A 12,534-nucleotide genomic window follows, 5' to 3' on the forward strand; every position below is an offset into this window, starting at 1 on the left:
TTAAACGTGTGATAACACTTGTGCGTTACACGCGTATTTAAGCGCGATTTTCGCCGCTCTCTCCTGTCCGGTCTACTTTCAGGGGCTCCCCTCCCTAACAGCGTCTGGTAATCGACCCTACGCGTATTCCGATTGTTATAAAATTCTCGTTATAATCCCCTCACAGTTTTAACCCCCCCTCCCCCACCGCCTTCCATTTACAGGCTCATCCATGTATAAACAAAAACTATTTCAGTTGTACTTTTTTCCTTTTTCTTCTTTTTTTTTTCTTTTTCTACTTTTTCTTGTTACATTGATATAATCACTCATATAATAACAAGACGTGTGTTCGAATTCTAAGTACACTGAAAACTAACTAAGTTATTTATTTACTACACTGAAAACACTGATTGCTTTTTAAAGAACTTCAAAAAAAACTTTGAAGAAGCCTTTTCAAATTTCGGTTGAAATGTCGTAGAAAATGCCTTTTCAGAAAATTTCACGAAAATAAAATCAACATATTTTACACTTGGTTTGTCAAGACATTGCTTGCTTGTGTTTGCCAGGAGCCCTCCATTGCTGAGGTCATCACTTCCTGAAACAAAAACAAAGATAGAGAAAAAACAAGTTATAAATCATTTTTCAAGTAAACCATTTCCCTTTCAAAGCTGTAGATTAACGCAGTTTGGCCCCAGTTCCTCGTGCAGGTTACCTTGCAGTCCATTGCCCGGCTAGAGTGAAATGTTTGCACTTACTTTTCAAATGTCACGTTTGCAAGAAGGTTTTCAGGTCATTGCTTGCTTGATATCTGCCTGGGGCCCTCCATTGCTTAGGTCATCATTTCCTGCAACAAAAACAAAGATAGAAAACAACCAAGATATAAATCATTATTTCTTGTAAGCTAATTTGCCTTTATGCATGCTTTAGACTGACACAGTTTGGCCCCAGTTCTCCGTGCACGTTACCTTGTAGTCCATTCCCACGCTTAAGTGAAACTTTGTACTTACTTTTATTTCCAAAGTCAATTGTCACGTTATCTCCAATCAGCATAAGCGGCGCCCACTCGGAAACCTTGGCAAAGCCGTTTTCTCTCATCCACTTCATGGCCTGGTGAAGAGATTCACTGGCACTCACCCCACGAAAAAGATGCTCGTAGAAACGACTCATCAACTGCTCAGTTGCCCTGTCTTCTAGAGCCCACAGTGCCACTAACACTGAGCGTGCACCGGATCCTAAGAATGCCCGAGCCATTCCAACAACTCCTTCGACTTTAATTTGTCCGCGAGCACTGTGACAACAGCTAAGTACAACAAGTTTGGCTCGTAGCTGAACTTGCGAAATGTCAAACACCGTCAATAAGCAGTCGGTTTCACGTGGAAGTCGACTACCAGTTCTAACAGGCACAAGAATAATCTCTCCTTTCTCCGCATTACCATGTGCAGCAAAGTGTATCAGGCTCACTGAATTTATTCTTTGAAGTACCGCCTGCTTAGTTGCTTGCTGTCCTATCAAAGGCTGAACACCCAGCAGTCGTCCAACCATCTCTGCTTCCTTTCTTGCAAAGGGCAGTGGTGAGATGGTTTCTCGGCAACCCTTCCAGAGCACTTCACCAACGTCAGGATCACCCACTATCAGAGCTCCCGTCTGACTGTGATAGTCGGCAGGACTGTCTTGAATGCATTTGAGAGCCGTCAACGAGGGAACAATGCGAATCCTGAAAGTCTCTGATAAGTACTTTCCACTGTCATCGAGTAAAGCTGGAAATGGAACACGGTACAGGTGGCGATCAGGAACAATGATGATCTCGGACCCCTTAAGTAAGTTGGCCACAGGAGCGATGATCATTTTGTAGAACAAAGTTAGATTTGGTCTGGGATCAACTTCACGTCCCCGTTGTCGTAAAACGACGAGGTTGTCTTCCTCAGAGGAATCTGGTGTCTGTTCAATGCTATTGAAAGATCGATCTTCGCAAAGTTTCGGAGGTAAAATACCAAAGCTGCGGAAGTTTTCGGCCACGTTATTAAAAAAAGTATCCAAATTATTAGCTTGTTTAGTGTACATTGTCTTTTTCTCCACTGTGCTTTCTCGGAAGTCAATGACTCCACTTGCTGTCAGAATCCACAATAATATATTTTGATCATCATATGAAATGTACAGACAGGTACAGTCGCTTTCTAGGTTGGCGACATTTTCAATGCCAGTCCATGATTGTGGGTCAGCTGAGATTTGCCGTTCAACAGAGTACTGAGCTGCCATCAAGTCTGATAGGGCCCTAGCTCGTCCGAGCTCTTCAACATAGAGAGCTCTATTAGGATTCCCAGCGGCACAAAGCAATGTACTGAGTCTTTTGTAGGGATATTTGTACACATCTAAATAAAGTACCTTGAAATCATCATTGTCTTTGAGAAAGCCTCTGCATTCTTCGCATTTTTGAATACTGTGAAACAAATAGGGAAACGCTTCCTGTTTCTTGTCCTGTGGTATCTTTGCCTTTGCCATGTTCTGATAGCAGAAAAACTCCACTTTAAAGTCTTGAACTCCCTCCTTAACTATTGAAAGTGCCTTCTCGAGGTATTCTTCAGCCTTGACATATTCATGGCGAAGAATAAACAGACTTCCTAACTTCACGTACGTACTTGCTTCTACTACTCTGCCACCAATTTCAACGGCGATAGAAAGTGATTTCTCATAATATTCTTTGGCCTTAACATCGTTACCCAGACGCTCAAACAGATCTCCTAGCCAACTGTAACATATTGCTTCGCATTTTCTGTCACCAGTTTCAGTTGCAAACAGAAGTGCTTCCTCGAAATATTTGTTAGCGTCAGCATAGTTTATACCGAGAGATAGTAACACGCTTCCTAACTTAACCCGAGAACGTGCTTCTCTTCCTCTGGCACCAATTTCAATTGCGATCGCAAGTGATTTCTCAATATATTTTTTTGCTCTGACATAGTCAGCAAGAGATATAAACACAGCTCCTAGGTTTTCATAAAGTAATCCTTCTCCTTGTCTGTCACCAATTTCAATTGCGATCGCAAGTGCTTTCTCGAGATATTCTTTCCCGTTGACATAGTCAGCAATAGTTATACACAATGTTCCCAGGCTTGCATAACGTGATCCTTCTCCTTCTCTGTCACCAATTTCAATTGCGATAACAAGTGCTTTTTCGAGACATTCTTTTGCGTTGACATAGTCACCAAGCGACGTAAACACAGTTCCTAGGTTTTCATAAAATGTTGTTTCTCCACGTCTGTCACCAATTTCAATTGCGATCGCAAGTGCTTTCTCGAGATATTCTTTTGCGTTGGCATAGTCAGCAAGAGACATAAACACAGTTCCTAGGTTTCCATAACATGCTGCTTCTCCTTCTCTGTCACCAATTTCAATTGCGATCGCAAGTGCTTTCTCGTGACATTCTTTTGCGTTGGCATAGTTCGCAAGAGACATAAACACTGTTCCTAGGTTTCCATAACATGTTCTTTCTATATGTCTGTCAGCAATTTCAATTGCGATCGCAAGTGCTTTCTCGAGATATTCTTTTGCGTTGACATAGTCAGCAAGAGACTCAAACACAGTTCCTAGGTTTCCATAACATGCTGCTTCTCCTTTTCTGTCACCAATTTCAATTGCGATCGCAAGTGCTTTGTCGTGATATTCTTTTGCGTTGGCATAGTCAGCAAGAGACTTAAACACTGTTCTTAGGTTTCCATAACATGCTGCTTCTCCTTGTCTGTCACCAATTTCAATCGCGATCGCAAGTGCTTTGTCGAGATATTCTTTTGCGTTGGCATAGTCAGCAAGAGACATAAACACTTTTCCTAGGTTTCCATAACATGCTTCTTCTCCTTTTCTGTCACCAACTTCAATTGCGATCGCAAGTGCTTTGTCGAGATATTCTTTTGCGTTGGCATAGTCAGCAAGAGACTTAAACACAGTTCCTAGGTTTCCATAACATGTTGCTTCTCCTTGTCTGTCACCAATTTCAATTGCGATCGCAAGTGCTTTGTCGAGATATTCTTTTGCGTTGGCATAGTCAGCAAGAGACATAAACAATTTTCCTAGGTTTCCATAACATATTGCTTCTATTTCTCTGTCACCAATTTCAATTGCGATCGCAAGTGCTTTGTCGTGATATTCTTTTGCGTTGGCATAGTCAGGAAGAAACCAAAACACAGTTCCTAGGTGTCCATAACATGCTGCTTCTCCTTCTCTGTCACCAATTTCAATTGCGATCGCAAGTGCTTTGTCGAGATATTCTTTTGCGTTGGCATAGTCAGCAAGAGACACAAACACTGTTCCTAGGTTTTCGTAACATGTTGCTTCTCCTTCTCTGTCACTAATTTCAATTGCGATCGCAAGTGCTTTCTCGTGATATTCTTTTGCGTTGGGATAGTCAGCAAGAGACTTAAACACTGTTCCTAGGGTTTCGTAACATGCTGCTTCTCCTTCTCTGTCACCAATTTCAATTGCGATCGCAAGTGCTTTTTCGAGATATTCTTTTGCGTTGGCATAGTCAGCAAGAGACTTAAACACTGTTCCTAGGTGTCCATAACATGCTGCTTCTGCTTTTCTGTCACCAATTTCAATTGCGATCGCAAGTGCTTTTTCGAGATATTCTTTTGCGTTGGCATAGTCAGCAAGAGACTTAAACACTGTTCCTAGGTTTCCATAACATGCTGCTTCTCCTTGTCTGTCACCAATTTCAATCGCGATCGTAAGTGCTTTGTCGAGATATTCTTTTGCGTTGGCATAGTCAGCAAGAGACATAAACACTTTTCCTAGGTTTCCATAACATATTGCTTCTATTTCTCTGTCACCAATTTCAATTGCGATCGCAAGTGCTTTGTCGTGATATTCTTTTGCGTTGGCATAGTCAGGAAGAAACCAAAACACAGTTCCTAGGTGTCCATAACATGATCCTTCTCCTTCTCTGTCACCAATTTCAATTGCGATCGCAAGTGCTTTGTCGAGATATTCTTTTGCGTTGGCATAGTCAGCAAGAGACATAAACACTGTTCCTAGGTTTTCGTAACATCTTGCTTCTCCTTCTCTGTCACCAATTTCAATTGCGATCGCAAGTGTTTTTTCGTGATATTCTTTTGCGTTGGGATAGTCAGCAAGAGACTTAAACACTGTTCCTAGGGTTTCGTAACATGTTCCTTCTCCTTCTCTGTCACCAATTTCAATTGCGATCGCAAGTGCTTTTTCGAGATATTCTTTTGCGTTGGCATAGTCAGCAAGAGACTTAAACACTGTTCCTAGGTGTCCATAACATGCTGCTTCTGCTTTTCTGTCACCAATTTCAATTGCGATCGCAAGTGCTTTCTCGATATATTGTTTTGCTTTGCCAGATTCATTAAGAGAGTAATGCATAATTCCTAGCCCTGTGCAAGCGTGTGCTTCCTCTTTCCTATTTCCTGTTTTGATCATGACACTGATTGCTCTTTCATAAAGTTCTTTTGCCTCAACATACTTATATTGAGCACTCCATATTGCTGCCAACTTTATGCAAAGTTTCCCCTCTTGGACTGTTTTACCACGGTTCCGTTCAACGGCGAGAAGTTTCCTACCGTATGTTATTGCATTTGTGTGATCACGGATACGAAAGTACGCCGCGAACATTGTTTTATAGATTGCCTCGTAAAGAAATTTACCAAACTGCTCTTCTTTCTCCAGTGCTTTATTATTTAGTAAAACCAAGCTTTCCTTGCATAACTCGATTGCTTTTCTAGCACGACCGGTCATGTAAAGGAACGTGGCAACAACGACGCCAATACAGATTGCTCGTATAATTTCTTCAAGGTCATTCATGACGCCCTCTTCTGTAAGTCTTGTAAAAAAAAATCCTCTTAAAAGGATAAAACAAAGCGTAAAGCATCGATTTCGAGGGTATATTGTCAAAAATACGAATAATAAAAAATCCATTCCTCTTTACACGCCAAAACGCGTTTCAAGCATTCAATTAGGGCAGACATGTTTACGAAAATACAAGAAGTTAAAATAATATCTAACTGAGCGACATAGAAGTTGCGCAAAAGAGTTTCTAAATCCGGGCGAAAATACTTTCAACTAGAATTCTGAATCTAGCTGCAAATAAAAGTCTGAAGTGAGCGACGGAAATAACTCTGAATATCGAGCGAAGATTGAACCACTCTCAACGGAAAGTACCAAAGTGAAATTTCTTTCCCGGTGACATAACTGTTTTAAACTCGGCGCGAAAAAAACACTCTGATCTAAGCGACAGAAATATTGGGCAAAAAAACAATTTTGAGGCCAGGGAAGAATATAACTAGAAACTGACTGGCTAAAACAATTATATTATTATGAAATGAACGGCAAATAAAATTCTGAATAAAGCAAAATCCGTTTAGTTTGATTTTTCTTCTTTACTTTCTGGTATATATTATATTTTGTATGTGTATCCGTGTGTACGCGTATGTGTCCGGCCAAAATTTGGCTAACCAATTTGTAAACTGGCAACCCGGAATTTTTAACCTAGTGGTTATTTCGGGTTGCCAGAACCCTAAATTTTAGCAATATTTTATATCTTTCTGTATTAATTAATGAAAAAAGGTAATAAAGAGGATGCTGTTGTTGTGCGAGGAAAACCTGTGTAATTTGTAATCTGGATCTAGAACTATTAAACTGCTACAAGTTTTTTAGGCGCAAAAAAAAGGGCCAGGCAGTAAAATCTGGAAGCACTTGTTTATCACTGAATGAGATTTAACTATAAAATGGCAACAATATTATGAAGTTCCTCTTGAACTTTGTAACTAAAATAACTAGTTTTATATTAGTTCTATTTGAGTTGAATGGTAAATAGAGGGTCTGGAAGAGGTTTCATTTAATTATAGCAAATAATTTATCAAAATTTGAACTGTCAGCTAAGAAATGACGCAATTATGAACTGATGGCTAAGATCTGCGATCTGCCAAATTTAGTGATCGTTGGGAAATGGGCTAAAAAAAAAATAAAAATCACCGAAAACGTGACTAATAACTAAAATTCCAGCACTCTCATCCAGACCTTCTAAATACAGATGAAGAAAATACAATGTCAGTAGCACTTACCACGCCAACGTAGAAACGAAATACTGAAGTTGATTTAAAAACTCGTATTCCTTGTATGGAGTAAATTGCACTCAGTCAAGTTCATTTGATATTGTTCGCTTTGGAAACTGAAAAGACCGGAAATCCGTGAATCTCAACGTCAGCCGTTCCTCTGAGAGATTAGAAAATGGCGTTTTCTAGGTAGATATAATTTTATTTTCTAGAAGAAGAATGAACAACAATGTGTTTTCACTTTCCCCAAGAACAATGAAGTTTTAAAAATTCACCTTTATATCACAGTTTATATCGTTTATCGTTTATCGCTGATTGTGAATTTTTGGCGACTGTTGTACAGAGTAGGTAAACATATTTAGCCCGGTGTCAGTCAGTTTCAAATCATACTGAACGAATTTTCTTCTCTCGTTAGAGGAAAGGATAAAATTAAACTTATATGGTCCATACGATGGGGCTGAAGTCATATAAATACATTTTTTAGATAATTAGGCTTTTTATTAATTTTTAACATACATACATACATGCATACATTTTATTTTTGTTTTCAAATTAAAATTACAATTACAACATCCCGGCGGATAGCTGAGCTAATCTAGGCGGGGCATGTTTACACGAATTATGAATATACAACTAGGTACAACTAGATACAACTGAAGGCAACAAGAGAACTAAAGAGACTAAAATTGACAACAATGACTAGAGACAACTAATAAACGAATGGTATTACAAATAATAATTAACAGCAGTTACGACGAGAGACCACAGATACACTAACACGAAATTATTGTCAAATTAAAAGCGAAATTTGCAATTGTCACGATCACCATGTAAGGCGAATATACATCAAAAATAAGATGAAAGCATCTGAGATAGTGTTATTAAAAAAACAGCCATGCAAAAAAAAAAAAAAATCACGAGAGTATTTTTAGAAATCTGCGGTAGCGAGGGGTGGGAAGGCGATTTAAGAAGATTTTAAATTTCATTACTGCTACAAAATTACTTAACTGATCAAAAAGAATACAACATGATACACAGCTCTTAGTAACAAAACCTCGAGAACTCTAAGTAGCTTGAAAACTGACAGCCTCCCAGAGGGGTTACATGTTTCCCTAATCATTGAAAAATTTTATATTTTCTCTCTTATTCGCCATTGATAAACTCCATTTATCTTGGAAATTTTCCGCCAAATCTCGTTCATTAAAAAGTCGTGTGTGAATAATAATGAATATTCACAAAACTATTTTTCCAAGTTAATATATGGAACATGATACATACATGTATGTAACCGACGTTTATTATTGAATTTATCAATGAATAATATTTTTCTAGCTCAGGTTAAATCTGTTAATCTAAGTCTTATCATCCTATCATTGTATATGGGTCTTTTATTTAGCTAGCTCTTTACTTTGTAATATTTTTTATTTGATAATTTAGTGAGAGGTCCACGTTGCCGATCACCTTCATGGTTAAACAAAGGATGTATGGCGCATTTTAATTTTTTAAATTAAAATAACGCCGTTTTTTGTAAGTTTTCTCCCAAATTAACAAAAAAAGAATATATCCGTGGATCGAAATGTTGCTTGATTGTTCACTTTCTTGAGAAAATGAATGACTCCTATCACGTGACATCCCAAGGAAGCAAATTGTCATGTTATCATACAAGGAACTCGTCAATAATAATTATTACAGAGTGTTACAGGGGTCACAGTCAGGTTTGCAAAAAAGCTGAAATTTTCATAAATACATCCTCATCTTCGAAGCAAGAAAAAATTTACCAAGATTGGTTCAGGCTTGCGTTTTTCAGGGAATATTTTGGTTTCGAAGTAATATAAAGGTCGGCACACACAAGGGGACACAAAGCGTTATGAGGAACAACTCGCAAGGACTACTCCCAAAAATTCAAACCAGTTTGAATTCGTGGGACTAGTCGCAGGGATTGGTCCCAGCGACTAGATTTTGAAGCAAAAATGGCTAGTTCGTACGATGGAATTTGTCCCCGCGACTTGTTGCAGGGCCTTGTTACAGGGAGTATTAGTCCCCTCGTGTGTGCCGACCTTTATTGTGCCCCTGCGTATGTTTTGAGTGGAGGGATAGGGGGAGGGGGTGGGGCAATGTCGGGCGGGTGGGGGAGAGTGCTAGTGCGGAAGAAAAAGACGAAATGGATGAAATAACAGAATGAACGGTCGATAATGAAATTGAAAATACTTATCTTAGCTTTTCCTACCTACACCTATACGATCCTGCATAGCCCTCTTTCATATTTCTTGCCACTGCTTTACATAATACAAAGCAAGAAGTGTGCACTTTCTTATAGACAATGATAGCTTTTATTTTCACGGGGTTTAAAATTAACAACATCGTCCAATGGTGGCTGTTAAAATGTTCGCGATTACGTTTTCAGGTGCGCTTTTTTCTGTGGATCACGTTCAAAATCTGACAAAAGCACAAAGCTTCAGCTTGAAAAAATACTATTAAAAATATAGAAAAACACGAGTAACAACGGAAAGCGAGTGTTATCGGCTCTCATTATCTTTGCAATATCGCCAGCCTTTGTGTCACAGCAAGCTGGTGTAATAATAGAATCGAAACGATGACATTCGGTGGATAAGTTTTGGCGGGTTAACTTTAATGAACTTTTAATGATATGCACGAAAATAATGAAAATATGTCAAACGTATCCACGCCAACGAATTAGGAATTACGCGACAAAAACACTGAAAAGTTATGTCGGCGAAATTATTGGACAGCTTATTTCAATTCAGGACATAGAACTCGTTATAATCTCTTCACTGTAAACTTACGATAACAGGGGGAATGTTTGTTTACAACGCTTGCCTCGTTAGCATAAACGTTTCAGTTTCTGAACGCGCAAAAGTTCTGAAGATAAAGGCATGGCGCGATGAACTGTGCCAAGGAATTAGAAACCGATCTACGAAACACTTGTAAATACGCGAAATTTTACAAAGAGCTCATTGGCGCGGCTTTACTTTTGCCGCCCAAAAATCTTACATAAGCCAGTACCTCCTTCAATACCACACTCAAAAGAATTGAAAATTACAACAATTACTAAGGTTTAAAACCTCTTTAAATATTTGGAGGCTTTTTATATCAGGCATGATTCCCTCACTAGCGAAGTCGTTTACCAATGGTCGCCCTACAATCCTCCAAATCGCAGAAGAAAAAACCGTGGCATTAACAAACCCACCCTGAATACAAATTCATGGTCTAATGATATTTAGATTTAATTCTTTCTAAGAAAGATAAAACGTTTTCCGATTATAAACCTTCTATTGGAGAGCATGGTTGTATTTTATGTTCTTTAATACTCTCAAGGACTTCGAAGCGTGATGTTCATAGTTTAAAAGTCACGTTGAACTTGGCTTCATATCATTAATTTTAGAGAAATTTTTTACAGAAACTTGAACGCAGCTTCAATTTTCAGAGGCCATATCGATTTTAAGTATAAACCGAAAAACTAATTTTTAAACGCAAAATTCTTGGCAAGTATAAGCCTCTCCCCTCCCCTTGCTGTTAAGCCCTCCACCCAAAAAGAAGCCCGCCATTAAAGCCTCCAAGTCGCTTCCTGCTACAGAAACCGGGATAAGCTCCGGCCTGATGGGCCACTAGGCTCGTATGCAGACTTTACCTACCATGTACATTGTACAAATAGACAAATTATAACTACCACTTTTGTGCTTTAGGGTGCGTTTCTTTGGGGTGATCCGGATCTGGATCAGTGATCCAAGATCACTCGGATCATAGTGCATCAAAGGAACCGCCGAATCCACTCTGGTCACGGATTCATCGGTTCCTTTAATGCACCATGATCCGAGTGATCTTGGATCACTGACCCTGATCCACCCTTAGATTAGTTAGCCGTAATTATAACTATAGGGCTTGTTACATTTAGCTTTAGATAATTTGAGTTGTAATGTGCATTATCCATATTGAATTTTCGCACTATAAATTCTTAATTATTATCTTGATTATTGAAATATATGGAGATAGACCTCTTGCCTATGAAATTATTTTTACATCATCAGTGTAGAGTTGTAAAGGTTTTTGTCGGATTTGATCAATTACATTTTTCCCAATTTCCTTATTGTTCTGGATAACAAAGAAATCAGACTATCTGTTTTTAAATTTTCAAGATAATTATACTAGACAAAAGGAATTGTACTTTACACCATGGCGAATTTCACTTTGTAAAGTGAATCCACGAAACACTCGGCAAGGGACTTTCCCAATACTGTCATACTTGGTCACGCAAGCAGCATCTGCCACCACCGAGTTGCGGATTTTCCAGCCTCGACCGAGAAAACAAACCTTTAGACTGAAGCGGCTATCTAAATGTAGAGACACTTAATAAGTATTACACGATAAAATTGAAGTTTAACTTGTTTTCAAGATGCATATACTCCGAACAAATAAAATTGTACTTTGTACGATCACGAAATTCTTGAAAGCGAAACCTCGAAAGTGTCGCTGGGGAATTTCCCAACGCCATATGTCACCATATTTTGTCACGCAAGTAGCACCTGTTATCACCGGTTTTGGAGATTGTCCGGTCTCGTCTTGGAAAACAAACCTTTACACCGTTCTGGAGCTTTTTCGTTATCAATTTCTTAGGAAACAAATCTTATTGTTAAGATGATTATTACCGAACGGGTGTATTTTGGACGAATTTTGAGTTGTTTGGAAATCAGTGGATGAAACGCTTTTTCGAGTTTTACCACTGTAACCATGTAGCCTAAATTTAGTTGTACATTAATTCCAAGCTTTTAATAAATTTGTTTGCAGAATCTTTAAATTCATGAAAAGAAAATATGGCAGGCTTAAACCTTCTGGAAGTTGGTCAAAATATCTTTTCTCTAACAGCCAAAAAAAAAAAAAGAAAAAAAAAATACATAAATAAAAAAAGAACAACAAAACAAAACAAGAAATCAATAAGAGAGGACTTTCTCGGGTAGCTCTTTTGGTTATATATATATATAGATAGCCTTTAAAGTTGTGTAACATGTATTATACCTATTCTGCTGTTCAAACAAGTCTGAAGGCGAAACTTTAATGTGAGAGAAGAGGATCTCTTGTGTGAGGGCATTAAAGTAAGAATTATCAAGCAATTCAGTTGGAATTGTTGTCATTCAATTCCGTTTGCCTCAAGTAAAAATACAGATTGTAGCAATAAAGTAGATTCTATATTCCATATTTCCAGATCTTACAAATTGCACATTAACAAAACAGTTTGGTCCTAAAAAATAAACTGAGAAAATTATGGAGTGTTCTGTGAGAGTTTGGTAGTCAGTGCATGTTCTGTCACTTTCTCGTGTAAAGGGTTGCTATTTAGAAAGGGAAACTAACTAGTGGGAGATATTGCAATAGGATTAGTGGCGCTTACAAAGAAATACACTTAAGGACAAGGCTTTACTGGTAAAGATTCGCGAGCTCCAATCATTTTGGAACTCTAGGGCTCTCTAGCATAGCGCAT

At 38.5% G+C, this 12,534-nt stretch overlaps 1 protein-coding gene across 4 annotated transcripts; it reads right to left on the reverse strand.

The window, feature by feature from the left end:
• Positions 1-235: 235 nt before the first annotated feature.
• Positions 236-7,116, reverse strand: LOC149107560 (uncharacterized). 4 transcript variants are annotated; one of them, XM_089295141.1, is made up of 3 exons: positions 987-5,856; positions 735-823; positions 444-574 (listed from the first exon to the last, which is right to left on the reverse strand). In XM_089295141.1, exons 1-2 carry the CDS (start codon positions 5,791-5,793, stop codon positions 765-767), a joined length of 4,866 nt encoding a protein of 1,621 aa, XP_089151267.1. In that variant the 5' UTR covers positions 5,794-5,856; the 3' UTR covers positions 444-574; positions 735-764. The 4 variants fall into 4 exon arrangements, 2 of the variants coding, with proteins under 2 accessions (XP_089151270.1, XP_089151267.1); XM_089295144.1 differs by lacking the exon at positions 735-823 and having other exon boundaries at positions 236-574; XR_016208899.1 differs by having other exon boundaries at positions 542-574; positions 735-5,856.
• Between the last annotated feature and the right edge of the window lie 5,418 nt (positions 7,117-12,534).

Source organism: Orbicella faveolata, unplaced genomic scaffold (genome assembly GCF_042242905.1).
Source record: "Orbicella faveolata isolate gen_17 unplaced genomic scaffold, um_ofav_v1 contig_26, whole genome shotgun sequence".
Classification (NCBI taxonomy): Eukaryota; Metazoa; Cnidaria; class Anthozoa; order Scleractinia; family Merulinidae; genus Orbicella; species Orbicella faveolata.